Genomic DNA, 26,516 nt, shown 5'->3' with positions numbered 1-26,516 from the left:
TCAAACCATAATTTATACATACACTTCTAAAACTAATACTCTTTCAAGTACTATATAGTTACCAATATAAATTGTGATGGGCATTGGCATCATATCTGGTTTCTCTGGATGAAGCACTGTTTCTGTCCGTACATATCCTCCTTTCTCTCTATAGTCCAAGGAAATGAGCACATTTTTCTGAACATCTGGAGGAATTTCATATGCCACACCCCAAACACATTCCTGAGATCAAACATGAACAAATTTTCATTATACTAGGAGTAATACAAAATGAAACATACCTTATGCAACTTTTGATAAAAACACCTATATTTATCTATACATACATATACCAAAAGCTTTCCCCCATACGAGGTGAAAAAAAAAAGTGGGGGGTGGAGATCATAAAATCCATTCCATCCCCACTTGGATCCTCCTAGATGATGGGTCATCCCTGCATCTCACCCACTGCCCCGGGTCAAAAGCAGTTCAGCAATACACAGCACATCCACAGCAAGGCCGCTTCATTTAATCAGCGATCCCCCTCTCTGTCCCCTCATGTAGAAAAAGAGAAGATGTGGAGAAATCCCTACGGGCAGCATCATTTTATTATTCACATAGACTCCCTTACTCCCATCCCCCAACCCCATCTTTCCATGCATCACAGCATCATTCATACACACATACAGACCACAGAACTGACAACAGCTTCATCGCTGGGCCCCAAAGAAGTGGATATACAACAAAAAAGGCAACCTGGTTTGTATTACATGGGAGAGGAGAAATCGTGGGTGTCCGAAATGATATCTCTGCAGTGCTAGTTAAGTGTATTAAGATGTAATTAGCAAAAAAATGAAGGAAAACAACCAAAAAGTCTGACTCGAACAACTTCAAACCAGAGCCATCTAGTGACGCCATGCCGAACCATGATATAAACAATCTTTGCATGACTCATGCGACCATGAAGGAATATCACGACGATGCTTTTTCAGGATTCAGTAAGTACGAAAGGAGGAGTCTGAGTCGAATCTTAGAGATAGTGAGGGGAATGAGCAAAAATAGGATGTAGTGGGAGAATGAAATTAAAGACTTATGGAATGAAATATTTGCACTAATGGATTGCTTAGCACAAGCACAAGCACAAGACAAGAACATGAAAAGTAGGAAGTTCGTGGTGATTTATGTGCCCCTAAAAACGAATGCTTGGAAAGAGAATGAGCATACGAAAATGCTAGAAGATACAAGGCAATCATTGAATGAGAAACTAATGGGCAGGGGTAATCTGGTATTTATGGGGGACCCAAAATAGTGTCAGAATGACAATATGATTATAACAATGAATAGATGGTAAAGATGTATACTATACCTTCATAAAATTGTGTTCAATCAAGAGCACCATGTATAATGATGACAATTAGTCAGATATATCTATACAATTTACACAATTTAGAAAATCCTATGTTAAGTCGGATTATTCTGATCAGTAATTGCTGCCACCATCCCAAACCCCCAATATATGTATGTGTATATATATATATATATATATATATATATACATATATATATATATATATATATATATATATATATATATATATATATATATATATATATATTTGCTCGGCGAAGACAGTGGGTGCGTAGGGGTGGAGTCACTGCAAGTCGATGAAGGATGGGGTAGTGGAGGTGGGTAGTTGGCTGCCAACTGCATTCCGAAGTAGGTCACTGAATGACGGAGGGTGGGTAGAGGAGACCCACGCTGAAGCAGTGAATGTTGGTTAAGTAGAGAGGCGACTTCCTGTCACTGCTTGACGAACGAAGTGACAGGAAGAGCAGGTGGTGGAGGTTATGCAGAGTTGGTAAACAGGAAGTGGGGAGGCTTCCTGGGCTGACGGTATCACACTTTCCAGCTTGGTGAATGTGGGTGTGGAGGCGGAGGTGACCCCATAGAAGGTCTCATAGGCGTTCTCTAGAGATGCGAAGATGAATTGTTATAGAAGAATGTTGGCCACACAGGACTTAGAAATAGGATATTGCAGTGCTGGCTAGAAATAGCGGTGAAGCACGTTAGTGTCTGTGTTGAAAGCCCAGAGTGGGTGGGTGGGGAAGAAACTAACTTGAATTCACTTTTCTCGTAGATAAGATCCCACCATTATGGTCACCATCTGTTGAATGTTACTATGATTTGGAATAGTAACTCAACATTGATGAGGTACTAAAGATAACACGTTCACGTCTCACTGCTTTATTGGGTAAGTGCATACACCACGCTCTCTTTCTAACAACTGACTGGAGCGCGTCCTTTCTTTGGGCACGCTCTATCCTTAAGGTTATCATTTGCTCAATTAGTTTCATTTATTCCCTCTCACACATAAAACAACGGACAGTCAAAATAATATAATAATTATAGATAACTTACAAAGATATCTATTTCACATTCATCCCACTTTCACAGTACAAGAACTGAAATGATAATTAAATAAGTAAACAGGAATGATAATCGTACGACCTCTCACAGAAACTTCAAGAACAATTACACATACATACGAACATACATACTTCCTATTACGCATTGCTTTTGTTATTCCTAAAGAATATAATTTGCTATAAACTATGAAATATACAACAATGGTCTCAAACTGTCCAGAAATAGATTTAATTTGGAAGTGAGTAGAAACAACTTTGCCATGTAGTTAATGAATGGAATAAACTTTCTGCAGAGGCAGTGCAATGTAGTTCAGTTCAAAGCTTTAAGAATCATTTAGATAAACACCTAAGCAAGATGTTGTGATTATAATTTATTTTATATTATTTGTTTGTTTTGTTATCATTTGTTTGTTTGTTTATTATTATTTGCTTGATTCTCATTTATTATTAGTTATATATCAATTTATTATTATTTGCTATTTACCTGTTTGTTTATTTAACTATACCTATGGATTTATTTATGCATTTTATTATTTACATTATTATAGTTTTCATTTATTCATTTATTTATCATTATTATGATTTTTTCACATCCGACCTAGATATGGACCAAAAGGTCTCCTATCGGCATGCTCCACCTTTGTAATCCTTTTATTTTGTGGAAGAGAAATGGGATATCTTGATGGATAATTATAAAGAAGGAGTGAATAGGCACTTACCAAGACAGAAACAAGAGAGAGTGTACATTAAATGCTGGTTCAACAGAAGATGCAATGAGGCAAAAGATAGAGACAGAACTTGGAAAAGATGGAGAAAAGATAAAAAACCTGGAAAATGGCAAATATATATAAACTATTGAAATGAGTATGTAAAAGTGCAAAGAGAGGAAAAAAGGAACTATGAAAAAGACATACATACATACATATACCAAGGCTTTTTCCCCCTTACAAGGGAGGTAGCCAAAAAGGAAAAGGCATAAAATCATTCCCACCCATTCCATCCCTGAATACACTCCACACCCCTCCACCCTCCCTCTTATCTTAGCACCTCCTGGATGACGGGTCATCCCTGCACCTTGTCCACTGCTCTGGGCCAGAAGCCGTATCGCCAGACACAGCACATCCATAGCAAAGCCGCTTCATTAAATCGGCGACCCCCCCCTCTCCGTCCTCCTATGCATAAAAGGAGAAGACGGGGAGAAATCCCTTCAGGCTGCGTCAAATTTTGCTCACACATACTACCACACACCCCATCCCCCTGCTCATTCCACCTCATGCATCACAACATCATCCATATACAACCATTCTCCATTCACCCCTGTCTTCTATCCTCTCCCGTCCTTCCTCAACAGACATCCCCTCTTCCCCAAAGCCCCCTTCACCCCATCCATCCACCTCATCCTAGGACGTCCCTTCATGTTCACTCCCTCCACATCTGCCCTCCATACCTCTTTTACTAGTCTTTCTTCGCTCATTCTTTCCATGTATCCAAACCATCCTAATACTCTTTCATCAACCCTATCTCCCAACTCCCTTTCCACCCCTGCTCTCCTCCTCACCTCCTCATTTCTCACTCTATCTAGCCTAGTAACCCCCATCATACTTCTCAGACACCTCATCTCAAACACATTCAAACTCCTTCTCTCTTCCTCTCTTATTTTCCATGTTTCTACCTCATACAGTGCTGTTGGCACAATCACTCCTTTATACAGTCTCCTCTTAGCATCCATTCCCAAATGTCTATTCCTCATTACACTTTTTAATCCACCAAGGCATTTACTCGCTTCTCTCAATCTACATTCTACCTCCACCTTCACTCCATCTTTTCCTGCCACATTTGCACCCAAGTATCTAAAACTATCCACTTCCTCCAGTCGCTCTCCCTTAATGCTCACTTCCAGTCTACTGCCACTTTCACCCCTTGTACATCTCATCACCTTACTTTTACCCACATTTATCTTCAGCTTTCTTCTATCACACACTCTCCCAAACTCTGTCACCAACGTCACCAATACCCCCGTCTGGGGTATTGGCTGCATGTTGTGGCAAAGTAGCATGCAGTTGATACTTTAGGGTCTATATGGGGCACCCCTACGGACCAGAGCCACACATCATTTTGTCTGTGATAGAGGAAAACTCTGTTCATAGAGAAATTATGACACTTTTATACTACGACTGTCCCTCCGTTATGCTGTCCCCCAACCCCTTGTTACTGTCCTGTACAATTTCTCTGAATATTCATTTCCTTTTTCACCTACCGTCCCTGTGGTGGGGGAAAAGAATACTGCCACCAAGTATTTCCACTTGGATCGTAAGAGGCGAGAAGAAAGGGACGGGGATTGGGACTAGGCATCCTTCTCCTTGTAGCCCCACAGGGGACATTCCTAAAGAAAGTATGAAAAAGACATTATAGAAAAATGCAAAGAGCAACCCAAACTATTCTATAGATATGTGAATGATAAACTTAAAAATAAACAGGAAATGGTGAAACTATGCCAAGAAAATATAGAATACACAGAAGATCTAGAAATGGCCAAAGTCATGAATAATCACTTCAAGTTGGTTTTCACTTGAGAGAAAGCACAGTATTGGAACAAAGGAAGTGAAGTGTGATCTCCCCCCATGAGTGAAACAACAATAACACAAAAAGAAATAGTGGAACATTTAACAAACCTTGATGTTAGGAAATCGCATGGCCCGGATGGAATTGCAAATTGGATTCTAAAAGAATGCAAAGAAGAACTAATGGACAAAATATATAACATAATAAGTTGCTCACTTAAAGAAGAAAAAATGCCAAAAGACTGAAAAAATGCTACCATTGTACCAATACATAAAGGAGGAAACAAGGATGAACCCACTAACTATAGACCAGTCTCACTAACAAGCACTGTAGCCAAAATTTGTGAGAAAATCAAGAATAGATGGGTAAAACACCTGGAAGAAAATAATATAATAAACCCAAGACAATTTGGGTTCAGATAGGGAAGATCATGTACCACAAACTTAATATGCTTTTATTCAAGGCTAATAGATATAATACAAGAAAGGGATGGATAGGCTGATTGTGCTTTCTTGGACTTACAAAAAGCTTTCGACAAGGTACCACACACACAAAAAAAAAAAAAAAAAAAATGGAACACATAGGGGGGATACAAGGCAACCTGCTAAATTGGATGGAGAACTTCCTGAATGGTAGAAAGATGAGAGTAGTATTCAGAGAAAAATACTTAGGTTGGAAGGTGATTAGTGGAGTTCTGCAAGGATCTGTATTGGCTCCAATGTTTGCTATTTATGTGAATGACATAGATGATGATGTAGAATGTTACATGAGCTTCTTTGCAGATGACACTAAATTGTTAAGGATAGTAAAAACAGAAAGGGATTGCAAATCACTACAGGAAGACCTAAAGTTTGGAAGTGGAGTCAGAAATGGGAAGTGGACTTCAACATTAAGTATAGCATAATGGAGTTTGGAAAAAGTAAAAATAGAATATCAGGACAACATAAAATTGGAACTAAGGAGGTAAAGTGGGATCTGAAAAAGATCTGGGAGTAATTATCTCAAACGACTTGTCCTCTGATAAATAAACAAATTTGTCAGAGAATCCTATAACTAGCTAAGATCAATAAAAGTGATGTTTACATATTTGGATGAAGAAATTATTAAAAAAAATATTAGTCAAACTGATAAGGCCTAGACTGGAATATGCGACGACAATGTGGTCACCCAGAAAAAAAAAAAAAAAAAAATCCAGAGAGCAACCACAAACATGGCTCCTGGACTTTCAAACTTGTCATACGAGGAAAAACTGGCTAAATTGGAGTTACCGACTTTGGACCAAAGAAGAGAGGCAACTACTGACCATTTATAGAATTAATAAGGGCATGGAAATACTCGATGGAGAGGACTTGTTAATTTGGGACAAGAGAAACACAAAAGGACATTGAAAGAAACTCAAAAAACATAGTTATAGAAGAGAACTGAAGAAGAACAGTTTTCCACATCGAGTGTTGGACACTTTGAACAAACTGAATGAAAAAATAGTGTGTATAAAAACCATTCATGAATTTAAGAGCAAACTAGACACTGTGAGATACTAAGGCAGGACACCATGAGTGTAGCTCCCCTTCTGGTAAAATACAACTAGGTAAATATACGTCCAAAACTCTTCCTTCTATTCTCCTAGATACCACTATGTACCATTAATGCTCTATCTACCACCCTTCTATCCACCACCCTCTTTCATGTGTACTTATGCTTGACTTTCTTCCTAAACACTGTAATGACTATCATCAGTTCTCTAGATACATCTCCACCATCAACTCTCCACTATGATTTTTTCCTGAAACTACACACTTCCAAACCACTCTCTCTATTGGTTTATTTTCTACCCAAGAATTAAGGTCTCCCAACACCACTTCACCAACACCGCTCCCTAAACCCTCCATGGACTCATCCAAATCTATCCAAAAAGCCTCCCTTTCCTCTACACTCTTCTCATTACCTGGCCAATATGCACTTCCAAAAACCCATATCTCCATTCCCAGTTTCACCTTCATCCACATTAACCTTGAAGAAACCTCCCTCCACTCTGCCACACATTAACCTATCTCTTCACTTACTAGTATAGCCACCGCTTCTCTCCCCATCGTCTCTTCACTCCTGAGACCCTCCCAACTACACTCCCAAACTCAAACTCGCCCCTCCCATTAAATTTAGTTTCACTCAATGCCAACACATCCATCTTTCTTCTCACAAACTGCATATCTCTTCCCTTTAACTCTCATCTGTACCACATCCATGCACATTAAAAGACCCAAATCTAAGGGTACTGGTTGGAAAACTCCTCCCAGACCCTCTTATGCCTTTGCTCTTTTTTAGGAATATCTACTTTGAAGCTACAGGGAGAAGGATGCCTAGTCCTATCCCCATCCCATTTTTGGTCACATTTTATGACTCAAGAGGGAATACTTGGTGGCAGTATTCTTTTCCCCCACCACAGGGTTCGACAAAACAAGAAAATGAATATTCAGAGAAATAGTACAGGATAGCATCAAGAGTGGGAAGACAGCATAATGGAGGGACAAATACAGTATAATAAAGTATAATTTTTTTTATGAATAGAGATTTCCTCTACCACAGACAAAATGTGTGACTCTGGTCCGTAGGGGTGCCCCATATAGACCCTAAAGTATCAGCTGCATGCTACTTAGCAGCTTTTAACCCCACAATAACATGCAGCCAATACCCCAGATGGATATTTATGCAATACATAAATACATATTCAATTCTTCACCAAACCTCACTCAACATCAGCCCCACTGAAACATCCCTCTCAAGAGAAGCAAGAACTACAATATTATGCTTGCATTCAGGAAACCATCTAGCTCTAAGACAGTGCTACCACTGAATAGGCTAAGCCATAGTATACAACTCCCCTACATGCATCCATCACACAGAAGACATTGAGTATTTAAGAGAGGTAAAAAGGAAATTTTTTAATGAGGGGATGAGTAGGGAGAGTTGGAATGTAAATAAAGCAGCTGGCTTTACTATGGATGTGGTGTGTCTTGCTACATTGCTTCTAACTTGGGCAGTGGGACAGGGAAGACCCTTTATCCTTGAGAAACTATGATGAAAGGGAAGTGTTAGATGGGAATGGGATGGGTGAGGTGGGTGGATGTCTTGGCTGGCTATCTCCCTTACAAGGGGAATCCTTTGTTATATATATTAACAAATATATGCACAAATAATCAAATTTAGGGTAAACATATAATTAGTATTGTCATAATATGACACTTTTTCTATTCAATGATAAGTTCTATATCATAAGTAATCAGTCAATCTGTTGTCCCTGATCTCTTTGGCATGAGTCCTAAGGCCCTCAGATAATTGGCAGTGGTCTCCAGGCAGGTCCACAAGACACTCAGTGAAGATATATTGTGCTGTTATCTAGGGATTGTTAGTATGGGGCATTGTATTTACCGTATTTTTCGGACTATAGCCCGCACCGTTATATGACCCGCACCCCCTTACACCTTAGTGAAAATCCACACAAGACCCGCACCGCTGTATGACCCGCAGTCATATGGCGTGCGCGGCAGTGTAGATCCGACGATGTATACCACCCATGCATGGGTGGCCACAGGCACAGCTCACGGCGGTTGTTGTTACGGCCGGCCGTTGACGTGGTGATCAAAGTAATTTCAAAGCTGAGGCTTTTTCTAAATTTTCTGTTTCATCAATGCTTATGTGATTTATATAAAAAAAAAGATATATGTTTCCCGATATTAGCAGGTTTCTTGGTGATATCTTGCTTTTCAGGATTCATCACAATTTGGTTTCTGAAGCTGCCACTAGATGTAGTGGTAGCTTCGATGAAAGAGGGGTGATCTCGAAAGTATGCAACTGATCTTACGATGCCTTTGGGATGGGTCGAAGACGCGACATTGCGATTCATGATCATGATACTAGTATTCCTCCAGTCCTATTTATTTCTGATTGTGATGAAGATGAAGAATAACCAACAAATTACATTTCAATGTATTTTATTGCACTTATATATATATATATTACAAAGAACCTTAATAAATTTGTGTAAATGCCATAAAACCCTGTTTGATTGTTTACCGGTAATTAATCAATTGGTTTATAAATGCCATACAAACACTGGTAATTAATTTTTAAACCAAACAATTTCCAATGGTTAGTTTTCAATAGAATAGAACAATAATAGAGCACATTACTGAACTGTTATGAACAGAGTCAATGGAGCACATCGTTATTAGAAAAAAAAAAACAGTGATCACAGACGACAGTCAATGTTTATGAAGGCGTATCATCGCTCACAAAGCCATCGAATTCCTCATCCTCTGTATTGTCATGGAAGAGGTTGTGGTATAAATCGGCCAATTCTGATGTAGTGACCTCATCCGTTTCCATTTCGATTTCGGATTCGTCCGATTCCTTTTCCGAGTCGTAGTATGCATTGAACATTGCAGGATGGCACATTTCTGATTTACGGAAACCGTTCTGAATAGTCAATTCTTTAATTTTCTTCCATGCTTGAACGATCCACATGTAATGCACAAATTTAGCATTAAGGAATCAGGTACAGTTTGTAATTTGTAATTGCGAAAATGGCCGCCCGCTTGTTTTTGTTTGATCGCGACACACGATGTTGGTGTTGGTACCGGTCACTTGTATTGTGTTCATGCTGTTTAGTTAAGCCTGTTTTATTTGTGATAATGCCTTTATTAATAACAAGAGCATATAAAGCGGGTAAGACAAATCCTACCTTCTCTTTGTTGTTTGTCTCGATCGTACGCGCTGTATTATGACTTTAATCAACTTTCATAGGACGAATCCGGTCGGTCCCCCTGCAAATCCCCGATCCGAGAGGGCACCCAGCTAAACTAATCGTTCATTTTTTTTTTTTGACTGCGTAAGAGGGCAATTTCTAACCAGAATCCACAGATGACCCGCACCTTTATATCACCCGCACCCCCGAAATTTGGCCCCTTTCTGAGGCAAAAAGCCGCGGGTCATACACTGAAAAATACGGTACTTAATTGTATTATATGTGAAGAGAGCTATGCTTGTAATGACCCATCTTTGTATCTTTCAGCATCAAGTTTTTTTCTGATCTCTTCTATAACTATCCTTTTTGAGTTTCTTTTCATATCCTCTTGTTTTTCTCTTATCCCACTTTAATAAATCATCTCTCTTGAGGACTTCCATCCCTTACATAATTCTGTAAATGGTCAGTAGGTCTCCTCTTTCTCTTCTTTGTTCCAGGGTTGGTAATTCTAATTTGGGCAATCTTTGTTCATATGTCAATTTAGAGAGTGTTGGTGCCAACTTTGTCATTGCTCTTTGAATTCTTTCTAATTTCTTTATATTCTTTTTTAGTACTGGGTGTCCATAGTGTCACAGCATGCTCCAATCTTGGTCTCATCAGTGTAACTAATATTTTCTTTCACATTTCCTCATTCAAGTAATCAAAGGCCACTTTCATTGATCTTGGAAAATTGAGGGTTTCTCCGACTATTTTGTTGATATGCTTGTCTGGTATTTACTTTTGCTGATAATTACTCTTAGGTCCCTTTCCGAGCTAACTTTTTTAACTTCCTTTGTACCAACTTTATATTGCCCCGATATTCTATTTTTACTTTTTCCAAACTCCATTATACTACATTTCTTGATGTTGAAGTTAACTTCACACTTTTGACTCGATTACCAGGCTTTATCCAGGTCTTTCAGTAGTGATTCACAGTCTTCCTCTGTATTTACTTTCTTTAGTAAGTCTTCTCTGTCAAGAACTTCCATGCCCTTCATAATTCTAACAATGGTCAACAAGTCACCTCTTTCTCTCCTCTGTTCCAGAGTCAGCAACTCTAATTTTATCAGTCTTTCTTAATATGAATATTTTAAGAGTTCTGGGGCCATCCTTGTAGCTGCTCTCTAGTGATATCTGCAGTTCTTCTTGGTGATCTAAAATCAGGATTTATGTTCTGCCTTGGTTTCACAGTAACAAGCACTTCTGCATAACTGTTTACATTCGAACGTAGTGGTTGGCCATCTTGGGAATCTTCTGAGTTGTCGACATTTTCCTCCATTTTCCTACTATTTCTCACTTTTTACATTGTAAATAATCATTTTGGGTGTCCACAAGCACTCCCCTTCCCATAAATACACTTTAGGTAATACGTAATTGAAGCATTGTTGTATCGTTTTGTGAATATACATATTATCACTGGAACACCAAGTACTAGGTGTTGTCACTAAGATGACTGGTAGTTTTGCATTGTCTGCAAAGAAGTTCATAACATTCTACACCTTCATCCATGTCATTTATTTATATGGCAAACATAATCAGAGCCAATACAGAACCTTGTGGGACTCCACTTATCATTACTTCCCAAGTCAAGTATTTGTCTCCCGGTCAAGAAATCTTCCATCCATTCCAATAACTTTCCTTGAACACCACCTATTGATTCAATTTTTCTTATTAGCTTTTTGTGTGTCATTTTATCAAATGCTTTTTGTAGATCTAGGAAAGCACAATCCACCTATCTGTCCCTTTCTTGAATTATTTCTATTAGCCTCAAGTAAAAGCAAATCAAGTTAGTGGCACATGATCTTCCATGTCTAAATCCAAATTGTGTTGGAGTCAGTATATTATTTTCTTCCAGATATTTAATCTATCTACTTTTGATAACTTTTTCACATATTATTGCTATTCTGCTTGTAAGGGAGACTGGTCTATAATTAGTTGGATTTTCCTTGTCCCTCCTTTATATGTTGGTACAATATTTGCATTTTTCCAATCTTGTGGTACCTTTCCTTCTTTTGGTGAGTAATCAATTATCTAAAATATTTTGTCCATTAGTTCATCTATACATTCTTTTAATATCCAATGTGTAATTCCACCCAGACTAAATGATTTTCTGACATCAAGATTTTTTATTTGGTCTCTAATTTCCTTCTGTCACATTTATTTCTTTAATGAGGGGGGGGGATCTTTCTTTCCTCCCAGTTTTATGTGCTTTCAATTGTGAATACAGATTTAAAATGTTTGTTAATAATTTCAGCCACTTCTACATCATATTCATTATTCCCTTGACACAGTTTTACTATTTCTTGTTTATCTTTTAGTTTACCATTCACATACCTATAGTTTAGATAGGTCCTTGCATTTTCTATGTTTTTTTCATAGTTTCTCTTTTCTTTCCTGCATATTTTTACATATTCATATCTTAGTTTGATACATATTTGCCACTTACTCGTTTTTTCCCTTTTTTCCATCTTTTCCAAGCTTTGTCTCTTCTATCTTTAGCTTCACTGTATTTTTTGTTGTACCAGCACTTAATGTACACCCTTTCTTGCTTCTGCTTTGGTATGTATTTGTTTATTCCCTCATTATAAATTTCTTTTAATATGTTCCATTTCTCTTCCATCTTTGTTTCTTCATTTAGGAAGTTTTCCCAATTTGCATTTTGTGTTTACCTAGTTGTATTATACGGGAAGGGAGCTATGCTCATGGTGACCCGTCTTTGTATCTTTCAGCATCAAGTTTTTTCTTAAATCTTGAATAGTGTTTGGACACACTGTTTCTTTGTCTAATTTGTTCCAGGTATCTATCACTCTGTGTGGGAAGCTATTTTTTTTTTTTCAGATCTCTTCTGTAATTATCTTTTTTGAGTTTCTTTTCATGTCCTCTTGTTTTTCCATTGTCCCATTTCAATAAATCATTTTTATCTAAGATTTCCATTCCTTTCATAATTCTATAGCTAGATATTTCCTCTTTCCCTTCTTTGTTCCAGAGTTGGTAATTCTAATTTGTATTCTATTTTTCTTTATATTCCTTTTGGTACTGGGTGTCCATAGTGTTCCTGCGTACTCAAGTTTTGGTCTTATTAGTGTAGTTAAAATTCTGTTGATCATTTCCTCATCTAAATAGACAAATGCCACTTTTATTGGCCTCAATAAATTGTAGGTTTCTCTATTTTATTAATATGTTTGTCCGGTGTCATGTCTTTGCTGATCATCACTCCAAGGTCTTTTTCCGAGTTTACTTTTTTTACCTCTTCTTCACCAATTTTTGTAATCTCTCAATACTTTTCCCAAATTCTATTATAATACATTTCTTGATATTGAATTCCACTTCCCAGTTTTAAGTCCATTTCCAGATCTTGTCCAAGTCTTGTTGTAATGAGTTGCAATCCTCCTCCATTCTTACTTTCTTTAGTATTTTTGCGTCATATGCAAAGAAATTCATATAACACTCTACTTCTTCATTCATGTCATTTATGTATATGGCAAACATGATTGGGGCCAGTACTGATCCCTGCGGGACACCACTTATCATTTCTTCCCAATTTGAGAATTCATCTTTAATTACTACTCTCATTTTCCTCCCAGTCAGGAAGTCTTTCATCCAGTCCAATAATTTTCCTCTGATGCCACCTATTGACTCTATTTTCCTTATAAGTTTCTTGTGTGGTACCTTATCAAATGCCTTTTGTAGGCCAGAAAGGCACAGTCTGCCCAACCATCTCTCTCTTGTATTATATCTATTAATCTCGAGTAGAAGCAGATCAAGTATGTTGTACATGATCTTCCTTATCTGAATCCAAATTGATTTGGATTCAGTATAGTTTTTCTTCTAAATGTTTAACCCATCTATTTTTGATGATCTTTTCACAAATTTTTGCTACTGTGCTTGTCAGGGAGACCAGTCTGTAATTTGATGGATCTTCTTTGTTTCCTCCCTTATAAATTTGGTACAATGTTTGCATTCTTCCAGTACTGTGGCACCTTTCCTTCTTGAAGTGAAAATTTAATCATATTGTATATCTTATCTGTTAATTCCTCCATGCATTCTTTCAGTATCCAATTTGCAGTTCTGTCTGGACCATGTGATTTTCTGACATCAAAAGTTTTGATTCTACAGATCTGTGTCCTCTCTATGATGATTGCACCTGGCAATTTGAATATAATAAAAGCTAATATATATATATATATATATATATATATATATATATATATATATATATATATATATATATATATATATATATATATACATACTGTGGCGAAATTGTATGTATGAATGTTGCAGTGTGCCTGGATGGTTGGTATGCGTGTGAGTGATGCGTGATGTCGGAGAGTCGAAGCATAAGCAAGGGGGTATGTAGCGAGGGTATGATGGGGGGACGCCAGGGGGGGGTCCCGGCGTCGCCTGCCATACCCCGAATAGCAGAAGAGTAAGCCTAGCATTGGTGTTGAACACACGTGTAAAATCCTCATGTTCGCTAAGCAGAATAAACAAGAGAAGACTGAACTCCTGCCTTTCCCTGATCCGGACAATTGTAGGTGTGACCTTGTCTTTAACTCGTGATTTCATGATCACGGCCCATGTGCAAGAGAAAAAGGTAAGTTAATGTACATGAGAATACGTAACAATATATATATATGTATATATACACCCATTATATATACATATATATATACAAATATATATATATACTCTATATACAATATATATATACATATATACAATATATATATATATATATATATATATATATATATATATATATATATATACACTACAGTGTGGTCAAATTTATTTGATTTGCAGTCTATTTCGAGACATACAAAACATATTGTCCCAGTATATAATTTTTTTTTTTTTTTTTATCATGTAAACCACTCTCTAAGAATCTGTTAACTTTACTTCCTTGATTTTTCACTCAAACCCTATCTAGTCCACAGATGACACATAACACTAGTAAACTAGACTTTTGAAACAAAACTAATCAATCTGTTGTTGTTGTTGTTGTCGTTCCCTAGACTGTCTGTCCGAGCAATCCCGTCTCCCCAAGGAAGGCCACAGCCGAAACTGGGTTTTCCCACAAATCCTTTATAGAGTGTATGTTGTGTTGTTTGCATCTATGATTGTGTATAATGCAGTCTTCCATTATGTGTTGTATGGTATGGGGTGAAGTGTTACATCCTGGGCAGCTGTTCACAACACGGTCGTCCAGCCTCTTCTGGTAGCTTAGAAGTGCTGGGTGGTGACCGCATCGCAGTCTGGCCAAGTGGACTCTGTCCTTACGTGGGAGAGAGGATTCAGAAGGGTGGATATCAGGGGGTCTGGCATGCAGCAGTGTGTTGTCTTTCAGTGTGTTAATGGAGCGGTGAGTGATATGATTATGAATATGTTTCCGGAGGCTGGTATTTGGTGGTTGTGGAGGAAGAGAAGAGAGTATCTGTGTGTAATAAAGGTCTTTGGGTGTAGTTTTAATGTTTCTTGGTGTGTGTGGGTGTTCTGCTATGTAGTGTAGCGGGTGTGATGTGTTTGTGGTGGCTGCAGCAAGTGTTTGTGTGCCTCTCATGTCGAGGTGGTCCTTGACTTTGAGGACTTTTGTTTCATGGTGTAAATGGTCTGTAGGTGATGTATTTGTGCAGCCTGTAATTGTTTTTAGGGCTTTGTTTTGTATGATTTGAAGGGTGTTGTGGTGTGTCTCACTGAGATTAGGAGCCCATGCAGGACTCGCATAATTCATCACTGAGCGTATGCATTGTTTGTATATTGTTATATTAGTTTCTTTGTTTTGTCCAAATGTTGTTCCAGTGATTGACTTAAGTGCGTTAAGTCTAGGTGTGCATTTGTTTTTTATGTTTGTGAGGTGTTGTTTGAAAGACATGGATGTATCGTATGTTACACCAAGAATTTTCGGTGTGTTTGTGTGTGGTATTAGAGTGTTGTTGATGTAGAGATGAGGTATGTATTTGTGTTCTTTTGTCCAGTTGGTGAGAAGTGTTGCTGTAGATTTGGTTGGAGCTATTTTGAGTCTGTTTGTGATGAACCATGTGTTGAGTGTGTCAAGGTAAGGCCAGAAAGGCCAGAAAGGCCTATTTCCCTCTGAAAGAAGATTTGCAGACTTCAGGAAGCCAGCCAGTGCTCGTTTTGTTATCTGAATGTGTATATATTTTGTATGGTTCTATTATAGGGTACTAGGAATAGGCTATTGCAGAAGTTTGGGTAAAAATAAAATAAATAAATTAATAAATAAAAATAATAGATAGATAAATAAATAGATAATAATAAAAACCCCACACAGCCTATAATATATAGGCACTTTCTTACATTTCTATTTTGAAAATAGGTACTAATAACAACATATTGACCACTTATTAGTATCATTCTATTTCTGAGCTTTAAGAGATTTTACAGCAGCTTCAAGTTCAAAGACATGGTCATCATTTGCAAAGGGTAGCTCCGTGTGAATGAAATGGGCCAGTTTCATTAAATATTCCAGGTTTGTTCCTGAAGGGCCTTCAGCCTCTGCAATCTGCTGTGCCATGGCTAGTATCGGGGAAGCACCAAGAAACAATTCTGATTGTGTACTTCCAATGAACACAAGCACCTTCTCTTGGAATGGCAAATCTCTGACGTTATAAAAAGTAGACAAAGTACGTCTTTGGTAACGCTTCTCTCTTGCATCCAAGTTGTTTTGCACACTTTGTTCTCTTTCCTTAGGAATTTCATAAGCCACACCCCAAACCTTTTCCTGTAAAATGTTTCTTCATTCAAAAATATTTCAGTATCATGAATCAAAGGATAATCAAAGTGAAAGTTCATGGTTTGAGAAGAGGTAAACTTTATGTAAAAGTTAATATTCTAAGAATTCTCCCTATTGTCTATCATAGCTAACAACAATTTTGGTATTGTATATCAATGTCAAATTTTCAAAAGTACTTACCTCAGGATCTTCAGATGGTATCAAGGTCACAACTCTACCTGGCTGAGAAATATTAGAATGGAAACTATGAAATACATTTGAATATATCCTATGACACACTTTATCTCCCCTACAACACTTTTTATAAAAAAGTAATAAAATAAAATGGTAGAAGGAATTTTCTTTTACAAATAATTCTGAAGATTACAAAAACTAAAACATTTAAACAGTCATAGCAAAACATCTAAATATAAACATCAATATGGGGTACCTGCAAGTGGTGGTCCTCCAAAATGAACACCATAGGAAATCTTTTCCCTGCCACCCATCTTTTAAATTTAATTTAAACCCATCAACACCCTAACTTTCATCTGAAGGTACAGCTGCAAAGAACTACCAGTCTCCTAAATCCATGATACATATCAACTTCAACAATTTTCCTCCAATTTTTCATTCATAGAATGGTAATTACTCCTTTCTTTTACTTAATGACACAGAGACAGATGTACTCTAATATACTGAATTTACCAACTCTAATACACTGAATTTACTGACTCTGGAACAAAGAAGAGAAAGAGGTGACCTGCTGACCATCTACAGAATCATGAAAGGCATGGAAGCCCTTGATAGAGAGGGCTTACTAAATTGGGATAAGAGAAACACAAAAAGGATAATTATAGAAGAGACCTGAAAAAAAAAAAAAAAAAAAACGAGACTGAGAGATATAAAGACGGGACACCACAAGCATAGCTCCCTTTCCCATAAGATATTAGGTATGTATATATATATAGACATGAATACAACATATATGGGGTGGATGACCTCTGGCTGGAACCCAAGAGGGTGACCAGTTAACTTCATAACTACAGTGTCATAACTGATATTGAGGACCACCTAAAGCAACAACTGCAGGGTTGGGGCTGCTGGTATCCACCAAGTAATTCTTCAGAATGTGAGGGTCTTCATGGGATTCAAAGACAAGCAGTGGGAAGATGATTCTCTCCACTAATCATTCTGCAGGACTACCACATACAGGTTCTACTGCTGGGCACTTATCATTATCATCTAGCACATGAAATCAGTTACCTCTATAGAAATAAAATATAGTTACCTTCTCTTCAGTTCCTCTATGATCTATACTTGCTTGCCAGAATCTTCTTTTGTAACCTTTTATGTATCCAATGACTCTCTGACTATAAGGAAAATCCACCTTCCAAATCAAGGAACCATATCCAAAGACCCACATTGCTTTTCACTTGAGAAATGAGTTTGTTGTTGTTGTTGTTGTTTTATCTGGTAAAATGACACAGATACCATATTAACAGGGGAGCACATCATGTATCAATTGATGAAAATGCAGATGTACCTAATTGACATGACACAACTTGCAGTTTTTATTTGTGGTGTAAATGAAAATATGCAGGTAACTGAAGAATTTGTGGAACTGGTATTAATGAAGGGAACAAAGGGGGATACATTCTTTGATTCAGTAGGTGTACTACATAAAATAGGTGTTGACTGGATGAAAACTGTGTCTGGCTACAGATGGAATACCTCAAATGATTGGTAGAAAAGTTGGCATGGTAACTAAGTTAAAGGAAAAACTACTAGCTGTGAATTCAATCAAATTCACAGTGTTCACTTCATAATTCACAGAGAAGTGCTTTACAGTAAGACATTAAAGATGGATAATGTTGTGGATGTTGTTCTTAAAGCAGTGAACTTCACACATGTGCAAGGTCTGAACCACAGATTGTTCAACAGCTTACTAGAGATTCACACTCATGGCTGTACTCTGCCATATCACATTGATATTCATATGTTAATCCAAGGAGTCATGCTCAAGCACTTTTATGATTTAAAAAGTGAAATAGAGGTTTCTGCATGAGAAAGGCAGGGATGTGCAGGAACTGAAAGACAAAGAATGGGTTCAAGATCTAGCTTTCATGGTAGATATGACAGAACACTTGCATTACCTGAATACAAGGCTGGCAAGGTCACAATAAATTTGAGACAAATTCACATGACTCTATTTGTGCCTTTGAGCTGAAGTTTAAACTTTTTGAACACCAACTAGTAGCAGGTAATACAGCACATTTTCCAACTCTAAAGACCCTGCAAGACACACCTGAGTTTCATGGTGATATCAACATCAAAAAGTACTACAAGATTCCCACTTTGGTGAGCAAGATCAGAGAAAGATTTCCAGACCTTGGGCATAATTTTTCTATTTTCTGTAACCCTTTTGCTGTTAGTGCTGATGAGGCACCAGAACAGTTTCAATTAGAGCTAATTGAGCTACAGTGTAATTCTATGTTGAAGGATTAGTTTTCAACTGTTGAAATTAGCACATTTTTTCAGTATATAGGGCCAACATATCCCTGAATCAAATATTTGGCCTCAAGGATGATGTCAATGTTTGGCAGTCTGTGAACAACTCCCTTCTGCAATGAACTTCAACAAATCTTGACTCAAGTCTCAATTTACTGATGAACATCTCAATCCTTAGTGCCAAATACTGACGTACTTGTACAGGCCAAGAGTGCCAAGTTTCTGGTAGTAGCAGTATTACAAATTACAGTAAACAACAGGTTGATTTCCTTTGCACCTTTGTTTTTAAGTTATATGTAAATGCAAGTGTAGGTTAAATTTACCTTAATTATTATTTTATTACAAGATTAGTAAAAGAGGTGTGGAAGACAGAGGTGGACGGAGTGAACATGAGGGGGTGACCAAGGACGATATGGATGGATGGGGTAAAAGGGGCATTGGGAAAGAGGGGAATGTCTGTTGAGGAATGAAGGGAGAGGACAGAAGATAGGGGTCAATGGAGAATGGTTGTGTATGGATGATGCTGTGATGCATGAGGAGGAGTGGGTGGGGGATGGGGGTGAGGGAGTATGTGTGAAAAATAAATTGACATAGCCTGAAGGGATTTCTCCCCGTCTTCTCCTTTTCTGCATGAGGAGACAGAGAGGGGGTCGCCAATTTAATGAAGCGGCCTTGCTGTGGATGTGCTGTATCTTGCAACACTGCTTCTGACCCAGGTCAGTCGGCAAGATGCAGGGATGACCCATCATCCAGGAGGAGCCAAGATAAGAGGGATGGAGGGGGATGGATAGGAGTGGAGTACGTGGGGATGGAATGGATGGGAATGGATTTTATGCCTCTGTTTTTTTGGCTACCTCCCTGTATATATGTATTTTTATTATTATTATTATATTACTCTCTTAATAAGTGGTATTGATCTGCTTATAATTATCTGGCCCATGTACTGTATACTTTGATGAAATGTGGCCTCCTGGGGTAAATTAGTTTAATAACACTGGTCTAGATATTTTTGTAATAATCTAAAGTCCTCCTTGTTTTTCACTTTTCTTATGATTTTTGTATCATCTGCAAACATGTTGGCATAGCTTGTTGTTCCTTCCATTGTAGACTAGAAACATTATTGGTGCAAGCACTGAATCTTGTGGAACTCAGTTTGTTACGGCATTCCATCTTGACATCTCATCCTTTACTTCTGTCCTCATATATCCATTCTGGTAGTTTGCCTTTCAGTCCTCCAATGTGCTCCAATTTTCACATAATTTGACTGCGAGGTTGAGGTACACACAGTCCATCTACCACACTCTGATCTGAAGCCAAAGTGACTGTCTGTCAGAATGTTCATCTCTTTGAGATATTAGGTCCATTGATCTTTCAAAATCCTTTCACATAATTTCACTATTGTGCTGGTGACTAATAGTCTAATTTGTCCATGCATTTTATAAGATATGGGACTAAAATTGAACACAGTATTTAAAGAGGATGATATGGAATAATTATTACTATTTATGTTCAAATGATATTCCAATAAATTCTACTATTTGCTGGGCATTTTTCACAACTTCATAGATTTGGGAAGATATCTGGAAATAATCTCTCTCCATTTAATAGTTTTCCTTCTCCAACACATTAGCATTTATATGTGTTAGAGGATGGGACATCCCATCCATCTTTGACCTGAACTGAAAGTGGATGACCTACAGTACAAAGCCTTTTTTGGGTCAAGCTGTCAAGCTGTGATAATGTTTAAGGCTAGCTTAAGGTCAGGTGAGGTAGGGTAGGGTAGGTTAAATTGGATTAGAATAAAAAAAAAAAAAAAAAAATTGCTTAAAAAAAAAAAAAAAAGTGGGCAATGCTCGCAACAGAGATGGCACATTGGTTACATGTGGCAAGAAGGTTGCGGGATTTTTTTTTCTTTCCCTTAATGTTAAAATCCGGAAGAAATGTTACAAAGGAAAGTTGTACTTGTCATAATATAGATGCAAGAAATATACAAAATGCTGTGTAAGTGGGCTTAACACAACTTCACACAATTCCGCATTGGTTACGGGTAATGGGAAGGTTGCGGGATTTTTTAAAATTCTTTTTTCCTACCCTTCATAATAATTTCCACATTAACCATTACTACGAAAATATATTGTACTTGTAATATATATGCAAAAAATATACAAAATAAAACGCTTTCTGAATGGGCACAATGAAAATTCAAATTCTGGGAGGAGACAAAACTAAAGTTTCTAAACTACTAAGGAACCATGTGGACACAAATGAAAACTGCATATCAAATTTTCCAGCTGGCGGCGAATGGAACTTGCAACCAAGCTGACACCCGACCTTAAATTGGTAAAACCACGGCGCATTACATTGAGAAGGAATTTTTTTCTTAATAAGAGTGTCATAAATCAGTGGAATTGTCTCCCTGAATATGTTGTTAGTAACCATAATGTACATGCATTTCAGCTTAAATAAATAGTTTGTGAGAGCTAATCGCGGCCAAACTAAAGCGGAACGCATCGAATATTGCGCCCAGCTCATGTAGCGAAACGACCTGTACCAAAGTATATTTATATTATATATTTTCATTCCCAATATTTATTTTCATGCAATAAATTTATTAGCATTATGGATCCACGTACATTAAACGTATATCACGTTGGATATGTAGATCGCATACCAAAGTATATTTACGTTATATAATATTTGTCTTCATTCTAAATATTTATTCTTATGCAGTAAAATTATTTAAATTCCCTGGTGACATCCACGCAAGTTATACTTGAGATCATGCTGGCTGTGTAGACTGCATACCAAAATATTTCATATAATTTCTGTCTTCATTTTCAATGTTTATAAGCGGTATATTTATTAACATTCCCTGAGGTCAATCTCTTTAATTTTGTCTTTCAAATCTGTATATTTTCATATAATTTAATTGACGGGAAGTTAAGATTTTAGCCTCCCGATAAACCGACCATGGCTACAAACTTAACAATTATCACGCAAGCTTATTTTTATTTTATCAAATATTCACCCACTTCTACGGAATAGTTACGTTAGGTTATGATATATTACGTTAGGAGCTACTGGACAACCCAAAATTTATGTTAAAATTATACGTGCTTGAGTGACTGGAAATTTTCCCAAACCTATCCTACAATCTAAACTTCCCGTCAATCAAATGGTATGAAAATTTAATTTTAAAGAAATGTTCATACTATGTAAATACTGGTCAAACAACGCTTGCATATTTAAATTTTCTTTGGCTAGATGATAACTGGAATTAACACTGGTGTTATTTAACAAATAACTAATTGACAAGTCTAACGTGCCAAAACCCCGTTGGTGTCAGCTTTTGTGATAAACCACAAGTACATTGCCTAGGACATTAAGTCTCAACTCCCTAAATAATTAACAATTCCTTCCGTTTGTATTCTAAACAGATGCAATATTAATTTTACACTTCCCTTTTCATTTAGTACGACGGACATACCTAAGGGCCACACAAGATGGCCACGACGTCAATACGTCACAGCTCGGAATACTACTGTATCCACCACTATCATGACCGATATTGGAGCATATTGACAGCATCTTTCGAAAGGCATGGAAGAAAACTTAAAAACTGTTGCTATTATAGTTTATTACAATCACTACTTCTACTCCTATTAATAAAATATAATGCTACTAGTGAGCACATGTTACTGGCATAAAATGAACGGTGAATTAAGACATTTGTCGCTAGTTACACGACGATTTACTATTGTCATGTAAACCAAGATCTTGATGTAAACCATTGGAGTTCCGGTAATACGAGAAACTCTTCGAGACTGGCGAGACTTTTCATCCATATTTCATTGTCACACAATATTATAATCCTTTGATATGCCTCGTACCAGTTCATGATTCAATCTTATACAAAATTTACTTAAATTTATCGATATTATCAGTTTTAATATAACAAAGTTTGTTAGTCGTGTTGCTGCATGGGTATTTGATTAAGATTGATAGGTTAGGTTGCGTTATATTTTGATTGTGGAAATATTGACAAGCATTGAATGGTCTGTATCAATACGACGCCTAAAATATATTGTTTACGTCTTCGGCCATCTAAATTTACTACAAACCGTAATAAATATTCATATCTTGTTTTGAATATTCTGCGAGTCGAATTGGTAAAGTTGCAGAAACCCGCAAGAACTAATATTTGACATGAAACTGACGAAAGCCAATAGCTTTCAATATAGTTGTACGGTACTGATATTCATGTGTACCGCAAACCAATGGTTTAACTCATCTCTGTACTAGATTGTGGGCATGTACGGAGAGCGGGTAGGTGGGGAACACACGTGGCGTTAACAGATTGAAGATTCGTGAAATTTGCATCTTTGGGTTCTGTCAAAGAACTACAATAAGATATATTTAATACATTAGTTTTCTATTGATCAAGTTCCATAATATTTAACCTGGACATGCACGTACAGCTACCTGTTCGGCAGTATTGTAGTTGCGTGGTAATTCACGCTTTGTCAACAATCACAAAGTATGGAAAATACGAAGAATGTGAGCGACCAATGTTTATGTCCGTGTGTGTGGGGGGGGGGGAGGTTACGCTACACTACACTTGCAACGTATGTAAATGGGAACAAAACTTACAATTAAAATAACCTGAATTGTACAAAAAAGGTAAACTTTTCCAATTGTGTTATTTATGGGGTTGAGAGGCTAATTCAATAAAACAATAGAACAGTTCCTGTTGTCAGTGTTAGTGTAACCACCAAGCCCAGGTGCAACTTTTACTTTTAATTTTTTTTCGTTATGTAATGTTATATATTTGTACGAGTATCATGCTTTAAACAAATATCTTATCTCAATAGTAATAAATGAGGGACTTGTTGACAAAATGTTCAATTTCTATTAATTTGCATTCTAAAACACATGTATTGGGTGGCAATGAAAAACACCTTCACACTGCGAAATCGTGTATTGAGTCACCATTCGATACATTTACCACAATATATATATATATATATATATATATATATATATATATATATATATATATATATATATAACTTTGAAGGTTAAGACAATACTGAACATTGAGCAAGTGAGCCTACGCTTCGTTACTAACTCAGATTTGACGACAGAACTCAGATCAGGCGCGCGTGGTTCTTACATACATTGTATGTAATCACAATGCAACAATTCAACAACACACTCACTATTTAATGACAAAATTAAAGGCTAACAATACACCCAATGGTTACTCATGCAATAAATGGGGAAATATATTCGCAGACCATCACACACAGCTTACAGCGCCATCTCTTGGACTATCGGTATTAGTTCTGATGACGTCATGCTAAGCATTCGGTCGTGTGAAAAGAAAGGACTTATGGAATGTACCTCAGCATAGTGAATATGAAATCTCCACAAACTTAATCAGAGCTATAAAAATTATGTATGATAAGCTTAGACTAGAGATCATGTATGTTAAGACAGGAGGACGACAAGGTGGGTTTATATCACTACTGTTATTCATAATATCTGTGGATAGATGTATATGAAGTAAATTAGTGAAAATAATGACAGACATACTTTTGCTTACGTAGATATTACTGCAATAATATGTAACACGGAATGTGAGCTGCAGGAAGCAATAGCTAGATGGAATATAGTGATGACTGAAAAGGGATGGAAATTGATGTCAGTAAAACATAAGTAATGAACATCAGTAGAAGAAATAAATAACCAAATATAAGTATTGGGAATGAAAGGCTGAGGCAGGTCATAAATATGCGTGTGTGTCTATAAACATACTCGTACATACATACATACATACATACATATATATATATATATATATATATATATATATATATATACGTATATATATGTATATCTATGTATATATATCAATATATATCAATATATATCAATATATATATATATGTATATATATATATATATATATATATATATATATATATATGTGTGTGTGTGTGTGTGTGTGTGTGTGTGTATTGTTGAGACATTCTGACAGGTTGACGTAAGTGCAGTAGGAAACATAGGAGTCATAGTCTGAGTTTATTTCTGATTAATTTTCGCATACCTGCTAAACTAGTTAGGAAAAAACTCAGACTAAGACACCTGTGTTCCTAATCCACTTTATATATATATATATATACATCTATATATAGAGTATATATATATATATATATATATATGTGTGTGTGTGTGTATATTTATATATATATGTGTATATATATACATACGTATATATATATATATATATATATGTGTGTGTGTGTGTGTGTGTGTGTGTGTGTGTGTGTGTGTGTGTGTGTGTGTGTGCGCGCGCGCGCGCGTGTGTGTTTGTTTAATTATTGATTGATGAATTTGATCAATTGTTTACTATTCCATTTGTCCACTTTACTCATCATCTACTTCATTTGGTCACTTGTTCACTCCATTACGTTTTCATTTATTCCATTATGGATGAGTAAAAAAGTAACACGAAACTAATAATGAAAATCAAGGCTGAGAGAGGAATAGTCTTAGTTAACAAGAAGATAAATGCATCTATCATTATTCTCAGTGTATGAGGACGCTCTTGAGGAAAAATTTCGAAAGGGTGGCAAAAGATGTCTACAAAGGGACACCTTTTTTCAGGGAGGCCACTGAAGGTCTGATGTTAAGGTCACTCTCGAATGGTAAAAGGTGAGGGTGCAAGAACAGAGAAGTGTTAGGTCAGTCAGTCAGTCAGTCAGGTCAGTAAGTCAGTCAGTCAGTCACCCCTCTCTCACATCACTCCCTTTTCTCCTCTTAGTCTCCCCCCTTCTCTCCCTCTTTCCCTAATTCCCTCCCTACTGCTATGCCCCTCTGTCTCTTTCCCTTTCTTCATTCCTTTCAATTTCCTCTCTAACCCTCCGTCCTTCCTTCACTTCTATATCCATCCCTTCCATTTCCCTCCCTCCTTTCCTTACATCCCAAACCTCTTAACATTTTCACTGATAAAGACAAGATGCAAGTCTTCCTGGCTCCCGCCAGGTGATCTTATTCAATCCAGGAAGACCCAGTACTGTCAGATGGCTAGATATAATCCCTTTTAACGATGGCACTGTCAAAGTTGACTTTTTTAAGCTTCAGTTTGGTCTCCTCCAGAAGATTTTATTCAGCTGAGGGGAGCCACCACGCAGGGCAAAACTCTTTCTAAAGAATAAATGGGCTTTGAAGTGGTTTTCGGGGCTCTTTTCTCTCAGGTCAGAAGACGCTTTTAACTTCCAGGTGAAGTACTTTCTATTGTAGGCTTCTCTTTCCAGTCCCAAAGTGAACGCTTTCAAATGTCTGCGTTTTCTTTGCCCAGTTGCAAGGGCACATGCTTTCCATCGGGTTTGTCCCAAAAAGCTCTGTCTGGTTGGTGTCCATTCCATGGAGGCTTGATTTCCGCGAAGTCACGTGTACGGAGAGACAGTTGTTTTACCAATGTTTTTTTTTCTTCCATAGGGGGGTGAAAGGGCTTTCATA

General features: G+C 37.1%; 2 protein-coding genes across 4 annotated transcripts in view; one reads left to right on the top strand and one right to left on the bottom strand.

Annotated features, from left to right (window-relative positions):
- The window catches only part of LOC143019964 (putative glutathione-specific gamma-glutamylcyclotransferase 2), a 32,021-nt gene extending 8,446 nt beyond the window's left edge, over positions 1 to 23,575 (bottom strand). Inside the window, exons 1-4 of one of the 3 annotated variants that reach the window (XM_076176017.1) lie at positions 22,480 to 22,551; positions 17,773 to 17,954; positions 16,683 to 16,724; positions 63 to 222 (exon numbers count right to left, since the gene is read on the bottom strand). In XM_076176017.1, the coding sequence (XP_076032132.1) occupies positions 63 to 222; positions 16,683 to 16,724; positions 17,773 to 17,907 (337 nt within the window). In that variant the 5' untranslated portion in view covers positions 17,908 to 17,954; positions 22,480 to 22,551. Of the gene's footprint in view, positions 1 to 62; positions 223 to 15,836; positions 16,491 to 16,682; positions 16,725 to 17,772; positions 17,955 to 22,479; positions 22,552 to 23,474 lie in introns of those variants that run through there. The other 2 variants (XM_076176016.1, XM_076176015.1) reach the window with 2 other exon arrangements.
- Positions 18,346 to 18,989, top strand: LOC143019795 (general transcription factor II-I repeat domain-containing protein 2A-like). The gene is made up of 2 exons (XM_076175780.1): positions 18,346 to 18,537; positions 18,708 to 18,989. The coding sequence occupies exons 1-2, from the start codon at positions 18,346 to 18,348 to the stop codon at positions 18,987 to 18,989; spliced, it is 474 nt and encodes a 157-aa protein (XP_076031895.1).
- Positions 23,576 to 26,516: the final 2,941 nt, after the last annotated feature.

The sequence above is a fragment of the Oratosquilla oratoria genome, chromosome 38 (assembly GCF_046742065.1).
Source record: "Oratosquilla oratoria isolate Oo_2021 chromosome 38, ASM4674206v1, whole genome shotgun sequence".
NCBI classification, from domain to species: domain Eukaryota; kingdom Metazoa; phylum Arthropoda; class Malacostraca; order Stomatopoda; family Squillidae; genus Oratosquilla; species Oratosquilla oratoria.
Note: the sequence above shows the minus strand (reverse complement) of the source record. Positions and strands in the feature narration are given on the sequence as shown.

Coding starts and splice junctions, on each gene's coding strand:
- LOC143019795 (XM_076175780.1), top strand. CDS start 18,346: ATGGATAATGTTGTGGATGTTGTTCTTAAAGCAGTGAACTTCACACAT. Junction 18,538..18,707: donor ATTTAAAAAGTGAAATAGAG/GTTTCTGCATGA, acceptor TGTGCCTTTGAG/CTGAAGTTTAAACTTTTTGA.